Consider the following 16,178-nt stretch of genomic DNA (forward strand, 5'->3'; position numbering starts at 1 on the left):
TTTCACAATCAAATAATTTATTCTCCTCTGTCCCTCCCCCCAAATTGGTCATGGGATGTTATTGCATAAGCAGCTTTCTCCTTGAGCAAGGGCAGGTTTTGCTTGTGAAGATGTGCTTATCACAGCTGCTGTACAGGTTTTCTTGTCTCATGCCCACTCTGCCCTGCTATGGCCGTGCTCCTGAAGGAGGTGGCTGTCTGTGGGATTGGTCTCTTCTGTTTTCCCCCAGCTGCATGAAATGGTTCTGGTTTCTCCACTGATGCTCTGCCTCCCAGAGCTGCAGTCCCAGTGCCAGCACTTTTCCCCTTTTTGTGGTCCCTCCCTGCCCTGTTCTGCTAGCATAGCCCTAAGCTCAGTGCAGACTACGCTGCTCAGTGAAGGAGGATTGCTCTTCCTTTTTTTTTTTTTTTTTTTCCTTCCCCATCCTTTTACTCCTCCGTCCTGGATGATGGCTCCTTCACAACCCCTCTGATGTTACCCGAGCCTCCCTGTCTGCTCCTGCCCTGCTGTCCCTCAGCAGGAGCTCCTGGTGCACCCTACTCCTCCCTTGAGGTGGCATCTGCCTCTTGATTTCCCTTGTTTCAAGGACCCCTACCCAGCCCTTATCCTTCATTCTCCAGCCCCACAGCTCCCACTGCTTGTTTACAGACTCCTGTGAGATGTCCACCCAGCAGCTCAATCTGAGCATCTTGCTTCGGGAGGCTTTGTGCACCGACTGTAGTCCTCCATGGAGAAAACTTCCCAGTTCTCGGAGGAGATCTGGCTGGTAGGACACAGGGCTGTGAAGGAAGGAGCAGGGATGAGAGCTCACGTGGTTCCTGTCCCACCTCGTGTTATCCTTCCTGCTCTGCAGAGTCCCTGCTCTCCCTGCACACGTGCGTTAAGTAATGCCGCTGAAAGACCAAGCTGTTGCCAAAACCACTGCTTTTCTCCCCAGTTCTTGCTCACTGTACAGTTACCAGCTGTTGTGTACAGAGCTCAGGCAGTCAGGCAGGTGTAGCCTGAGCCTGAGAGGGCTCTGCTCTGGCAGTGTCCACTGCGATACCCCATTTGGAGGTAGTTTTCCATCATCTCCAGGCAAGGAATGTGATGGGAAGCACGTCTGCTCCCTTTGCGTTGTTCAGAGTGAGCTGCGTGGGCTTGGGAGGTTAGGGCTGATCACACGAGGTCCCTGGGGAGGGAATTGATCAGCAGTGGGAGTTTGTGAACTGGTTGCTTCTCAGGAACTGATGGGGTTTTGCGAATCGAGAATTAGCACTGGACTGAAACTCCTGAAAGATAGTTCTTCTGTATGCTTCCTGACTGCATAATCAGAAGATGCCTAAACCACAGATTATTTTTTCTTCTGCTGGGACACCAACCTTATGGGGTCCTGAATGCTCGTTTCTTTGGTGTTCAGAGGATAGTGGAAACAGGGCTGTAGGGATGAAGGCAGGTCCCTCCTGCAGGGTGCTGGGGTCCGTTCGTCTGCAGAACAGGCACGAAGGTAGGCCTGTGGATAAAACTAGAGGGCACTATTTGCTGTGGCCCCAGATTTAACTAACAGGCAGAGCTGGTGATGATTGGCATCAGCCACGAAGTAAAGTAATGTATGTTGTGCAGCTCCAGATACTGATTTCAGCAGATGTCGGTGAGTTTGGGAATTTGGAGCACAGCTGCTCAATCTGTGGAGGGGCAAGGAGGTGTGCTGGGTTTGGGACGCCCACGTTTGGTGGTTCAAGATGTGCTGCTTGTGATGCTGTTGGTTCACTGGTGACAAGCTGATGATTTTGTCCATGGTGTAGAGCTGTTGCTCTTCTGGTGCTGCTCAATGAGTGCTCAGGGCTCCCCTGGTCTCAAAATCCTCCACTGTGTGATCAAGGTCCTCTGAGAAAATGACGTTTGTATGCTCCATGGGAACACCAGTTCCAGCTAGGAAATGCCAAAGCAGGGAACCTGCAGCTGGGAAGGCTGGTTACAGTAATTCTGCTTTTGTGTGGGCACCTCTGAGTTCTCGTGTTGCAGATGGGGAAACTGAGGCACGGGGCCATCACTCATTTAGTGTCCTTCGTCCAGCCAGCAGTGACTTGGGATCATACCTGGCCTGGTGCCCTAAGCCAAAGCAGCTGCTGGTAGCCCTGCTTTGGCTGCCTCTGGCCCACATGGGTGCCACGCTGAGCACACGGGTGCACGGCGATGGAGCCGAGCTCCTTGCCCTCCTCCTTCACCACCCCAACTCCTCCTCTGCCTGCCTTTATCCCCGCAGGGGCTGTGTCATCGGACCGACCTTTCACTTCGATGTACCCTCCCTCCGCTTCGGTGACGTCCCCTTTGGTGAGTGCACCCTGGGGGTTTGTGAGGTGGGAGGTGGGAGAGATACCAAAACAGAGCGTGCTGGCACAGGAGTGTCTGTTGGGTTCGTGGCAGCCTTTGGGGTGCTAAAACCGGGGTTGCTGGCTGCCTAGGCAGTATTGTGCCATTAATACTGCACACACAGTCATGGGAAAAAGCTCCTGAGCTGAAGCATGGATGCACTGGGGCATGTGAGAGCCAGTTTCTAGCCTAAGTGCCCCAAAGGAATAAGAGGCTCTGGATGCCTATAAGAGTTTAGGGTGAAGAGTGAGGGTTAAATGACTGGAGTTTCCCATTGGTTCGCTCTCTGCATCACGGAGATCGGGGAACAAAATCATGGTGGGAACTGGCACTGAGCAGAGTTTGTCCTTCATAGCTATTTTGAGCAAATGAAAGCCATGGTGAGGTCAAATAGAAACGAAGGAATCGAAAGCTGCTGCTTTACAGTGTCCCTCAAGCCCGTTTAACCTGAAGCTCCTAGTCATTGGCAGCAGAACGACCGCGAAGGGCCGTGCTGCGGGAGGGCCCAGGGGACGGGAGCACTGGAGAAGGGCGTTAAACCATGTGCCAGCCTGTCGTGCTCCAGAGCCAAGCGCTGTGCGGGCACCCTGTTACCTGGTGCTGGGTATGGCACCAGGCACCGATGTCGCCAGAGGTGCAGGATCCTGCTCCTCATCTGGCAGTGCCTGCGGCTGTGCGTCTGGAGCATCCCCATTGAGATGCAGATTCCGATTTCTCCATCTCGGTCTCACAAAAGGCTTTTTTGCTGCGATGATCTGAAGTTGAAATGTGAAATCAATCGTGGATTGATTGAAGGGCCATTGTCATTCTGTGCCCAGGATGCCTCTGTGTTTTCATGCTGTTCGTGGACTTTTAAAGAAAACTCATTACCTTCTCTGAGCTGCTTCCTCCTCTCTCTCCATCACCACTTCTCACTTCTTTGTTTCCTTTTGACCAAATAAAACAAGAAACACGCCTGGCAGAAATACGGTTACATAACACAAGATTCACCCGATGCAATCTGATTTCATTAACAAGGCCTTCTCAGCCAAATAAGGCAGCTTTTGTGGATTGTGACTTCTTTCAACCATGCTAATGATCGTCTGCGTCTGGCAGCTTCGGGATTCTGTGAAGTCTGTGTTGGTACTTGTGCACCTCCTGTCCCACTGCTAGGCTGCTGGGTTAGCTGCTTGGCACTGCTGGGCATGGAGAAGCTGCCTGCCCTGCCTGCACCCCATTTCCCTCCCCAGCCAGATGCAAACGATGCTTGGAAAGCAGCCAAGCCAGCATCTGCTCCAGAGCAGCAGGGAAGAGGGCTGTGGGCTGCTGTCCTGTCTCTGAACAACACCCCCCGGATGTGCAGGTGATGGAAAGCCAGCCTCCAAGACACGGGTGTCAACCTCTGCAGGGAGCAATCAAAGCCAGCGTGGGTGCGATGTCCCCGTTAGTTAAGAAAGGCAAAGCACGTTTCCTGCTGATTTCTAAGCCCCCTGTAAAGTGGGCTCTGAGGTGTCATGCACCCCAAAATAGGAGACCCTTTAACAGGAGCCTCCAGATAGACATGGGTGCTCTGTGTGGTCTGTGTTATATTTTTCCAGCCCGGCGTGTACCCAAGGGGCACCAAAGATGTCTCTTGGTGTCTGTGCTCCCACCCAGCCCTGTATAAGTACGGTTAGATCCCTGTCTTAGAGGAACAGCAGCAACTTCTTGACCAGCTCAAGGTTGAAAGCAGGGCTTCAGGTCAGCCTCAGGATCTGAAAATCCATGGTTGGAGTGAAATTACCCTGCCTCAGCCCAGACCACAGGCATTTGACAGTGAGCAGGAGGCAGCTGCATCTGAGGAAGCAATCAAAGCTGGGAGCTGGAGGCTGACCTTGGCGAGGTGGAGAACAGCAAGGGGGATCAGGAAGCAGGGGAGACACGGCAGAGGTCTGTAAAAAGGCTAGGTGAGAGCACGGGGGTGGGAATGCAGCTTTCAACTCAAAGTTTCTGCTAGCAGGTGCAGAACCTGCTTTTTATGGGTGATTTTTGTCAGTACAGGTAATCCAACTGTGATGGGATCAGGGGTCGAGAAAAGGTCTGAGGCTCCAGCTGAGCTAGCTTTCCTAGGTGTTACGCTGACAATCATCAGCCTCAGTTGATGATGAGAAGGAAGCACTGCGGGAGTGTTGCACTCACAGCGATTAACCAGAGGAGCCGTGCTGCTGTCCTGCAGGCTGGGATGCTGGCAGAAAAGGAGATGCAGCAATGAGCATTATATATGCAGGGACTGCAATAGGCAGCAGCGTGACAGCGTGGGGAGAACCACTTGGCAGAAGGCATAGTTTCCAGTAACAGGAAGACTTTCACATCCTGGATCTTGCTGAACACAAGTGATTTACTTGTAATTAAGTTGACTGGACTTTTGTCACAAACTTGTGGTAGTAGGGTCACAAGAAACCGCAGTAAAGAGTGCTTTGCATAGTGCTATAGTTCCCAATTTCATCCTTCCTTTCTTTTACTGTAGATGCTCTTCAATGGCAACACACTGCTTTTACATACTGAAAATCTTGGGATGTTTCATGGGTTTAAGACAGTATTCAGCCTGAGCATGAATGGCAGAACTTGAATTTTATTGATTGAGTTTTCAGAATAGATAAATCCATTACGGTCTGTCTGGATGTACTCTCATAAATGATAAGTGACTGGTGCTGGTTTGGGGGCAAAGGACAGAGCTCCTTGTGGTTAGAGAAAAGGAAAACCTCTGGTGATCAGCAGCGCTGGGAGCAAGCTGTGCCGGGGGTCAGTGTGATAGGAGAGCGAAGGTTAACTCCTCGCTTAGCTTCTCAAGTAGCCGTCATACAGATTTGTCAAAAAGCTGCATTCCAAACCCAGGCTTTTATTACAGGATATTCATGCTGGGAACCATGGGATATCAGGGGCATATGTCTGTGTTTGTGTCGTTTCGTAGGCTTTCCTCGCACCTTGTCGTGTCGCCTCAGTAACACCTCCCTGGTGCCCATGACGTTCAACCTCCGCATTCCAGGAGATGGCTCTGGAGCCCCCAGCGTGACCAGTTTTGTCCAGATGTCGGACAACACCCATCTTTCCTGGAGGAAGGGAGCTCACGGTGATCTCAGGCCGAGCGAATTTACCATAACTCCCTGCAGAGGAACCATCCGCTCCCAGGGACTGCTGGATGTCCAGGTACGGCACGGGTCCGGCTGTCTGTGCGTGTTTCAGCAGGTGGAGGTAAAGTTTCTCTGGTTCCAAGAGGGCTTCAGCATCGCTGGCATCTGGGTTACTGGGGTGTTTTTGAAGGGGCACCAGCTTACCTCCAAAATCCCAAGTTTACACACCATATGGTCAAGAGCAGAAGCCATCCGTGTATGTCTTTGTGAGCGATTTCTCTGATTTAAAGTGGGCAGAGGAAGAGCGAGGTGGCTGTTGGAGAGATGTCATTGCATAAAAGAGCTTTGTTTTCATCTTAGCTTTGTTTCCCGGCTCCTGTCGAGCAGAAGGAGCTGCATTGACTGCTCTGGTCTCTAATGGGGAGAGGAAAAATTCTGGCAGCCCTGAACTGTCCAGCATCTGCTGGGCCACACTTTCCCCTTGGAAGGCTGAACTCCTACTGTTAAAGCCAACAGATTTCCTCTGGATTTATGCTATTGTAGCTGAGATTTAAAGTTAATGGAATAATTTTTGTACAGTGGTGAGTAGAGGAGGAAGAGCTTTAGTCGACTTGTGTTTTAATTTAGTTTGTGGGTGCCCTGATAACTGCAAGGTGTATTTAACAGCTCAGACATCATCAGAAGGTGTTATTCCTAGAAACAGTGCTCCAGCATAAAATGAGAGCAAAATCCTCCCTTTCCTTATTGTGGAACAGAGGACCCCAAAGGGCTCGGGCAGGCCAGCACACTGGTGGCTTTAGTGTCACTTTGCTCCATGCCATGGTGTCCCAGGCTGCAGACAGCAGTTCCCAGGGTGCTGGGGCATGGAGACCTGCAGGAGGGATGGGTGCTGCAGCTGGTGGACCACGAGGCTGGGATGGCCCTGCAGATACTGCCTCCAGCAAGACCCCTCTGCAACAGAGAGTGGGGTCTGTTCTTTAACGTATTATACCCCAAACAGACCAAAGCAGCGGATTCTTTCTTACTGGCTGGTGGTAGAAGCTATAGGAGAAGCCAGGCAGGTAGGACCGTTGTCTCTGTTGCATGTGCCATGCAGAAGGCAGCAGTAGGGGAGATGGGGAACATCCATGCTCCAGTGGCAAGGCTCATCCTTGCATCACACCCAGAGCCTGTATGGGATTAATTTTCCACTGCGCTTTTTATTCCAGGTGGTGTTTCTTGACCTGTGGGTTGTTAAAAACTGGATCACTTTTGTTAAAGAGAATTTCTTGGAAGGGAGCTTTATTGTTCCTCAATTCCCTTGCCCCTTTGGTCCCCATTAATCTGCAGTGAAATGCTTCCTGGAGCAGGAACATCTACAGCTCCTCGGTGGAGTTTTAGACAGCCTGGGCTGGTAGAGCATCCTTCAGCAATGTTCTCTCCCACCCGCTGACCCCAGCTTTTCTCACGCATGGGCGATGGCTCTGGGGAGTCACTGAGTGTCTGCTGTTCTCTTCTGCCAGGTCACGCTGTGCTCCAACACCGTGAGACAGTACGAGCTGGCCCTGGTGGTGGACGTGGATGGTGTCGGCAAGGAGGTGTTGGCACTCCTCCTCACAGCCAGGTGTCGTGCCTTTCTGCCAGCTCATCCTCTGTCCTGGGGCTTCCACCACCTCTGCGCTGCCTCGCACACAGCCTGCTCGCTCAGGCCCTGCTCAAGAAGCAGTTTAATGAGCACGTTCTGCCCAGCTAGATGCAGAGTTAAATCAGCTATGAGAACAGCAGGGCTTTGAGAGTGTCACAGGTCAAAAAGAACCTGTGTTCAATGAACAGGCATGGCCTGAGTGTTTTCCTAGAGGGAATGGTAATTACAGTCATGATTTGCCTGGTTTCTGGTGCTTGAGGTGCAATAAGTTTGCAAAGAGCCACCTTGCTTCTGCCTGTGAGGGGAGGGTGGGCTTGTGCTGGGTGGTGACCCAAAGGCTCTGTTCTTCCCATTTGGCACTCAGCGAGCTGCCTGCCGAGCTGGTGCCCAGTTCAGCTGATGAAGGCACAGGCAGAGGGGAAAGGGGCTCCTGGTGCAGCTGGTGAGAGGAGAATGGGGGCAAGATAGGGAAGGAAGTTGTCCTTGGTGTGAAGCATGAGTGCAGTTTTCTCCGCTTTCCTCTGGTTCTGCTGACCATTAATTAATGTTTGAAGCCCAAAGTTGATCTTGTTGCAGCCAGACTCAATCCTGCTGTGCTGCAGTAGGTGTCAGCTGAATTACGAGAGGGGTGTGGTTAACTCTGTCCATCTAATTACCTGAAAGTGCCTGACAGACGGAATGATGTTATCTTCGTAAGCCTTTTAGGACGACATCTGCAGCAACATCCAGCTGAATGCTGCAGTATGGGAGCACCAGTTTTAACCACAGGTCCTGGTACAAATTCCACCTTCTCTTGGTCATCTCTTTGCCCAGGTGCGTTGTTCCTCTGCTGCGAGTGCTCAACCCCGTGGTGAAGTTCGGGCGGTGCTTTCTGAAGCACCCCTACCAGCAGGTCCTCACCCTTGTGAACGACAGCGATGTTCCCGGCTGCTATGGGCTCCTCCCGCAGGTCCAGCCTCACGTCCTCCTCCTCGTGACCTTATCCAGGGGGTTGCTCAGAGTAGGAACCTACCTGGGGATAATGGACAGCAAGATGCATCCAGATCCTTTTTTTTTTTTTTTCCTAAGCAACACGTATGCTAGGGTTTAGGAAGCAATTCTGGTCTTTGGGGTGCTTTCGCGCAGGAGGATTTAGGGAGTCACAAAGCCCTGCTTGCAAGGGATGCAGCAGCTGGGTGCCTTCGGCAGGAGCTGTTTCCCCACACCTGGTGCTGGACCCCTCGGGATGCTAAGCACATACACATCCTGCATCTCGTTTTGTGCCTTTTAGTTTTCTCCTAGGGGGTTGTCAGCTCCTTGACATTTACCACAATGACAATTTACGTGGTTTTAGCTTCTCTCCAAGGTCATTCTGAAGTTGTGTTCGTCTATGTCCGCCGCAGGAGCACAAGGAGGGCGCTGCCGTGTGGTACTCCAGCCCAGCGCCCTGTGGGATCATCCAGCCCCGCAGCTCGGTGCAGGTCCCGGTGGTGCTGGCAGCCCAGGTGACAGGGGAGCAGTGCACAGCCGCTGAGGTGGCGGTGTTTGGGAGAAAAGGAGCCCCGCTGGTGAGTCCCAGTGTCCCTTCTGTCCGTGCAGCTCATCCTGCTGGAGTGCCATGTGTGTGTGGGTTTCCTAATTCTGGGGATTCTTCCTGGGCAAACAAGAGCTGGAGTGATGATGATTGGGGTGGCAGGAATCCAGATGTCCATGTTCAGGATGTCTCTTGCTTAGATTGGTACGGCAGCCTGGGAAGCCAGGCTGGGTAGGGGAGAACGTGGGCAGGGGCCGGATCCTGCCGTATGCTGAGAGTTGCTTGCTTTTTCTGGAAGCAAAGGAGGTGCCAGAAACTCCACATCGCACCCACCCATGACTGGTAACTGGCCCAGTCCCACACCAGGGCAGTCCCTGGTCAGTACCTGGTCTCTCTCTGCTGTCAGAGGAACGCCGACTGCTGCCTCGCTGGGAGGTTCGCTGTGGAGCAGCCCTGGCCCTGCTACAGCAAAGGGCATTCAAGAAACCAGGCTGGAGTGCAGTTCTGAGCAAAGCTGGGCTTAAGCTTCTCAGAAAACCATGTTTGAGAAGTACCCATTATACTTCTTTGCCAAAGCCCCAGCCAGAGAGACACAAGTGTCTGCACAGCTTGCATCTGCAGCACAGAGACCTTTTTCTACCAAGCTTGGAAATGGATGAGGCAAAGCATTCCTGGGCTAACACCTTCAAAAATGCATTGTCCATAGTCACGCATACACAGCAACAGCAACAATGACAGCAAAACGTAGGCAAGAAAATCTTATGTAGTGTCCTGGCTTCATCTAGAACAAATTAAGTTAATTAAACTTTAATTGAAAGTGATTTTAACTTTTCAGTAGCTCTGCTAAAATGTCTTGTCATCCCTCTGAGCATGAAGTAGGATGTCAGAGAATTGCTGGGAACCTTAAGCTTTCTGTAACAGAAAGGGAGGTTGACATTTTGAAAGCTGTTCGAGGGATTTGGGCTTTCATTAAAATGAATGGAAGTGATGCTGCTAAATCCCCAGTACGCCGCTGAACATCTCAGCCCAGGGCTTTGTGGGGTTGAACGCAAACCAGGCAGGTGAATTTTGCAACAAAGCTGAAGTTTGGCAAAACAGTTGCTCATAAATGTAAGGCTCAGTTCCTTAAAGGTGAGGGTTTCTCCCTGCTAGAATAACCCAGTGGTTTAGCGGTTAGTTTGTTTTTTAACTACTTGTACCAGTGGCGTTTTCCTATCATATCATTCAAATCTGACCTCAGTTGAGTCACCGCCGTGTGTTCCAATAAAACCAAACAGGAGCTTGCTCCTGCCTTAGGTTTGCCTTCTGGTGCTGATCCCAACTTCTGCCAAGACTTTAGGGGAAACCTGCGGATCCTTCACCTACACAATGCAGTGTCTCCGTAGGGCTGTTGCCTGGTGTTTTGTTTGGGATTGCGCATCTGCCTGACACTTGGGACCTTGCCTCCAACACCGCTGAAAGAGGACTTTCTTGCCTCTTCCAATAAATCTGTAGATGAAGCTTTTTTTTTTTTAACCCTTTATTGGTGAGGACATATGATAGTACACACTAATGAAGACAAGCAGGTTTCCAGGTGGCCTGGGCACCCTCCAGCTGTTGTTCTGCTCGTCTCCAAAGGGTTGTGCCCTGCCTTTGCTGCTCCTGCCCTGCGGTCAGCTGGAGGCACAGCTCTTCCCTGTGCCTCCTGCTTCCCGGGAGCTGTGGGCAGCATCGCCCAGACCGCAGCGCTCTGCTCTGCCGGGGGGTGAAAGCCCCACCATATCCTACAAGTTCAGCTCCTTATTTCTGGGGAATCAGCCTCAGCACTTGATTTTGGCTCGTACTTGCATGCAGCAGCGTCTTGTCAAGAGAAGAGCACTTGCGGACGCTGCTCCTTCTGGCAGAGTTGGAGGAGTGATTCTGGCAGCTGCCAATGCTATTTCCTGCTGTCAGACATCAGTACGGGTCATACATAATGGAAAAAGGGTTTTGTGGTCAAATCCAACTCTGTGCCCTCCAGTGGATCGTACAGCATCTTGTCAGGGTTGGAGCGGGGCGTATTCAGGTCTTGTTGGGGTGTTTGGGCCTGGTGAAAGCCACCAGGGCTGGATAAATTCTCATGGTTTTAATGATGCAAGGAGGGGATTTAGTAAAGGGGTCTGCATTTCTCCCCTGATGGTCTGCACTGCTTCTGCAACAAAACTTTGGGGTCACAGACTGGTAAAGGAGAAAAACACTGAATGATGTAATTGATAGTTGACTGTTATTCTTATAGTGTTGGTTGCCTTCGAGTTGTGTTTTTGTGTATTCCTAACTTTGAAGAGCCTGCTTCGCTTCTGATGTGTGCTGGTTTTCACAGGCGTAGCTCTGACTTTCATGGAGCTCCTATCCAAGCCACAGCAGGAGTCAGCAAGGGTGGTTTCGGGCAAAATTGAGCAATAAAAGGGGTGTGAGTGAGTGCAGGGCAGCAGAAGGAAAGCCAGCAGTGAGCAGGAGGTGTGGGTGCAAGCATGAAAAAAGCAAGCAAGGGAAGCTGGGTTTCTGCACCGCCGATGAAGGGAGCTTGTGTCTTTCAGGTGGGATCACCCCATACCCCACACTTGCTGCAGGTCTTTTGTGTCGGTGTTACAACGCTAAAAGCTTCAATCAGCCATAATTATCCCTCAGTCTAGGTGTATCCAGAGCGCTGTCTAATCTTTTTAACCTTTCCCTGTTTTTTGGGGTCTTTTCTACATGCCTCCTGGAGCAGAAAATCCATTTAGTGAGCACTGGAGAAGGCCCAGTAGTCTACGTGCATCCGAGTAAGATAAATTTTGGCAATATCCAAGTTCTGCAAGATGCTACCCGAATTCTCAACCTCTCCAATCAGGCGGTCATCCCTGCATCGTTCTGGGCAGAGATGGTAAGTGCTTTGTGAGGCTGTTTTCCAGCGACTGGTCCGTAGCAGCTTGGGACTTGGTGTTATACACATTTCCATGTCATCATCTCAAAGAGAAAGGAAAATATTCCATGATCATGCAGCAAGAGGGCTTCTGGCTCTGTGTGGTTTTAGCTGGGGACTTCCTGGGAAAGTGGAGGATTTGCATAGATATGAGCAGACGTGAGCCCGGATCATTTCCACAAATTCTGTTTATTGTGTGAAGAAGCACGGGCTCAGCCTCCTGGGATGCGTGAGGGGCTGAATTTCCCTCTTGGGGCTTTCCAGCTGCCTCACTCCAGTTTCTGTGCCCAGGTGGATGAATGTAAAGTGGGGAATTCCCAGAGCGTTTTGTCTGGATCCACAATGAAAATTTGTTTTCCATTGCAAACAGCCAAACACCCTTGGATGGGTGGTGCTTATTTATAAATGATAGGGTTTTTTTTTTTTGCCTTTTTTTTTTTTACATGATGTGATGTCATGTCATTGCTTGTACCTGTGGCTGCTGTCCCAGTGCAATGCCTGCCTTCCCTCCCTGGGCAAGCCAGTGGGGCTTGCAGGGAATTTCTGCCTCCCGGTGCCCTTATTTATGGCACCGGATGGTAAATCCCCTCAATCTGCAAGCATTATGGCTAACTGATAAATAGAACAATAACGTAGGTCAGGCTGGTGGTTGGCCCTGATGATCTTGAAGGTCTTTTCCAATCTCAGTGATTCTGATAAATGAAGGTGGTGCAGGGGTGGTCTTCCCTTGTGATGAAGACGGGGGCTCTGGTGCAGTGGAGCCCCCAGGGACCTGCTCCATCCCTTTAGAGCAGGCGTGCGAGGTGTACTCGAGCCTCTCTTGCCCTCAGCAGCTGCCTTGGTGCTGTTTTGCTGCCTCCATTGGAGTTTTGCCCTTTGGTGCTGCTCCTAGTGGGAAGAAGAGAGGACTGAATGGTTGGGGAGCTAAAATTGGAGATGCGCTGAGGTGCCAGGGTGCTCTGTGTGTGTTTGTCTGAGAGCAGAGTGGGCTGCGGCTGTCCCCTGGCTGGTGGGTGACTGGAGCATCCATCATTCCCTAGAAGTCTCATGTTCCCTGAGATGCCAAAGCTGCTGCGTGGATTTCCTGCTCAGAGACTGCAGCAGGACAGAGCTGTCATTTCCCTGCCTCCCATCCGATGGCTAATCTTGAAGCTGCGGCTATTTGCACAGAGGCTCATAGATCACAGTCCCCACTTGAAAGAAAGAGCTATCGATTGAAACTTTCACAGCAGCAATGTTACAGCACACAAACAGGCACCTCAACAAACTGAATGAGATTAAATTAAGCGGCAGCAACAGAGAAGGCATCAAGCGAGTGTCTTGTTGCAGATAGTCTGACTGTGGTGTAAGGGATTTCTGGGTGTACCCCTGGTGCATGGGGTACCTTCCCTGCACCTATCTCCACTTCCCTCTGCTGGATGCTGGGGGCAGCCCTGAGCATCTCTGGCACTGGTGCGTGTCTGTCCTGAAACCACCGCTGATGTCCTGGCGGAACCAGGCGGCCTTCACGAGTCCTGTCCCTGCTTTGGGGTCAGCCTTCAAACAGCTTGCTCCGGGAGGTCAGGGCTCCTGCTGCCAGGTGCTGAGAACTTTGCAACCTCCCTGTGCAGAGACGCTGGGTTCCTGCACGAGCAGAGATGTTGGCACCGTCCCTGCGCTTTGGGACATTGCAGACATGGCCTGGCCTGCTGAAGATACCCCTCTGGGGGAGGATTTGCCTTTAGCTTCGGTAAACGACAGGACAAGGAGGAGCTTTTTGAGCTTAGCTGGGGGCTGGTGTGACCTGCAGAAAGAGGTGTCTGCTTTTCCTCGCTGCTGCTGTCATCTTTTCTCATTTCCTTAAGCATGGTGTGATTTTTGCCATATTGACAAGCACAAAGCATTCGTATCGATTGATGGGAGTGCACACTCTCCCCGCAGAAAGGCAGGGATGTGGCAGGAAAAAGCATTCATCTTAGATCATTTCCTACTTGTTCTTCATCTGTCGCTCTGCCTTCCTGAGGGATTATTGTTCCATCGTCAGCGAAGGCACCTCCTGGCATCACAGAAGGTGGCTGCACATCACGTCTGGGTGATCAGAAAGGAAAAGACGGGCTTGGTGTGAAATCTTTGTTAATCAGCGGCTGCTTTCTTCTCCTGCTAGGACCACCGTGCTGGTTTTGAGATGTGCTACCAGAGGGTGGGGAATGGGGGTCTCCTGGTGCTTGTAATTAGGGAGGAGGGAGAAAACCCTTCTTGGGATTTCCCCCGGTACTGGTGGTACTCTGCTTCCTGGTTTGGACCCCAGTTTGGGGTCCTTACCCGTAGTTCACAGCCTTGCACTGCGGATGCTGGAGGTTGCTGTGCCTCAGGGTGCCCCAGGCCCTGTCCCTGCCACCACTGTTAATGCCACTCCAGCCACACTCGGGCCTCATCATGCTTTGGGGCCGTCTGATGAGCAGGTCAGGAGCATCCTCTGAAGGAGACGCTGGTGAGCAGGCCCCTTCCCGTGCTCCTGGAGACGAGCTCCTACGGGATTCAGCTGCAGCTGATGCTGTAGCTACAGCAAAGGTGCTCTGTTCTGTCTCTTCCCTAGTGTTCACTGGGGCAAAATCACTGCTTTGAAACGTGTGAAGGTCCTGGTCAAATTCAGTGTAAGCAAGGAGAACGCGCGGTTCCCATTCACACACTTGCTTCTCTCCTCATTAGTGCAGGATTTTGTTTCATTTACGAATTTCTGGCCTATTATCTCAAGCTTTTGCTGCAATTCCCTGTAATAAAGAAACAGCCATATGGAGAGACAGCACAACGCGGAGATAAACGTACAAACAGCACTGATAAACGGCTGCTGCTTCGGCGCTTCTGTCACTGCTTCTGGCTGGCAGGGACTTTGTAGTGCGGGCTGCAGGGCGGGAGGTCTTCGGGGAGCATCAGCATTGCCCACAGCTCCCTCCAACTGCTCCCGCTGCAGTCGGAGCAGACTTGAGTTGGCAAGAGGGTTGCTTTTAAATGTACTGTAAATTGGATTTTTTTTGTTTGTTTTTCCCCAAGCATCTGCATAATTATCCGTCCCATCAGTGTTTGCTCACAGCAAGGCACACGCAGACAGAGCCGTGCCCTTCAGATGTGAGCAGGCAGAGATAGCTGCGATGCTATTTGGAAATGAGTGTTTAAATAACTTCCTAGGGCATGGGCAGCACTGGCTGAGTGGCCTCTTCCAAGGTGAGCAGAGGTTTTAAAGACGAGATGCATAGGTTTAACTCTTTCCAGAGCTGTCCCACCAGAGCCTCATGCTCTGAAAGCTTACCTTTAGACACAAACCTTTGGTCTAGATTTTAAAGGCAGCATTTTGCTAGTACAGTGCTACCAGCTCCTACCTGGGTTGGGATCTGGTCTTGCTGAAGCAGAAGGAATGAATTCCTTGCAGCAGACCATGCTGGAAACACAGCATCGGTCATGGACGTGGGTTATGGTCAGGGTCTTCCAGCCTCATGCTGGCCGTTGGTGGCACCAAAGCCTTCTGCATCCTTCCCAGGCATGGGTTGTGCAGGATTAGGCTACAGGCACACAGCTTCTAGAAAGCAGAGCAGAGGTTTGGAGGAGACTTTAGGAAAGGTGCCTAAAACCTGGTCCCAGGGAGGAGTTCTTATTGCATCAGTGTCTGACATGAATTCATGCCCTTTCAAAATTGCTGTATTTCAGTAAACAAATAAATTGTTATTCTGCTCATCTAGGGAAACCGAACTCGCAGTATTCTGCTGCACTCATTGGCCAACCAAATTAAAGAGTAGAAGAAGTCTTCAGGGCAATTTTGCTCCTAGAAGCAAGAGTGACTCAGCCGCGTGCTTTTCCCAAAGGAAGGCAGAAAGGGCTTGGTTATTAAATGTTCTGCTTGGCAGCAACCAGCCGAGCTGTGTCTGTGTCCTGGCTGGCGAACCCCATTGCTCGGAGCGCTGCTGGGGAGAGCTACGGGCAGGGGACACAGATGGCGACGAGCTTCGTTAGCTCGCTCAGCAGTCTGCGATGAGCTGGACCGAGCACGACAAATTAGGCTCCATTGTCAGTGGCAGCAAGTTCCATGCATCAGTTTGGAATTATTATTATTATTTTTTCCGGCACTAGAGGCTCTGCCTTTTTGTGGCCAGAGTGTGGGCTCTGCTGCAAGCCCAGCTCACCTCTTGGTGCGAAGCCAAGCACGGCCAAGGCAGACACAAGGGACCAGGACCTGGGTCACCTAACAGGGACACAGCCTGTGCTTCTCATCTCTTCTGGGAATTCTTCTCCCATTGCTTTCTCCCAGTCCCCTCCTTCCAGCAAGCAAAGTGCGTTGCCGCAGCACAGCCGTATGGAGCTGTAGCACTGGAAGTGCTCTCTGATCTGAGGTGGCATGGTGGTTTCTTCCACCTTCTTTTTCCCTTGGTGTTCTTGAGAAGATCCTTTTGAGCCAGCAGTAGCTGTTGTGCAGCATCGTTTCTGGCTACCTTACCTATTACCTACTCAACCCTGAGTTCCCAGAGATGCTGTTTCGGTGTTCCTCTTTATACACCTGTAGCCAGAAGACAAAATTGATGTTTTCTTGACTGTTCCCCTGCCTGGCTGAGATCCCAGATAAAACACCAGCCGTGTCCCTGCTCAGTTGGCTGGCCCTATAAAAAAAAAAAAAAAAAAAAAAAAATGCTTGGTGAATGGGATGCTCCTGCA

At 51.3% G+C, this 16,178-nt stretch overlaps 1 protein-coding gene across 8 annotated transcripts in view; it reads left to right on the plus strand.

The window, feature by feature from the left end:
- HYDIN (HYDIN axonemal central pair apparatus protein) overlaps positions 1–16,178 on the plus strand; it is a 121,738-nt gene that overhangs the window by 40,845 nt on the left and 64,715 nt on the right. For all 8 annotated transcript variants that reach the window (XR_005823631.1, XM_040571108.1, XM_040571109.1 and 5 more), the window contains exons 12-17: positions 2,246–2,313; positions 5,282–5,517; positions 6,944–7,044; positions 7,879–8,014; positions 8,448–8,612; positions 11,307–11,459. Coding sequence is in view for 7 of the 8 variants with exons in the window: in XM_040571108.1 (XP_040427042.1) it covers positions 2,246–2,313; positions 5,282–5,517; positions 6,944–7,044; positions 7,879–8,014; positions 8,448–8,612; positions 11,307–11,459 (859 nt within the window). In the remaining variant the exon portion in view is untranslated. The remainder of the gene's footprint in view (positions 1–2,245; positions 2,314–5,281; positions 5,518–6,943; positions 7,045–7,878; positions 8,015–8,447; positions 8,613–11,306; positions 11,460–16,178) is intronic.

This window comes from Cygnus olor, chromosome 12, assembly GCF_009769625.2.
Source record: "Cygnus olor isolate bCygOlo1 chromosome 12, bCygOlo1.pri.v2, whole genome shotgun sequence".
Lineage (NCBI taxonomy): Eukaryota > Metazoa > Chordata > Aves > Anseriformes > Anatidae > Cygnus > Cygnus olor.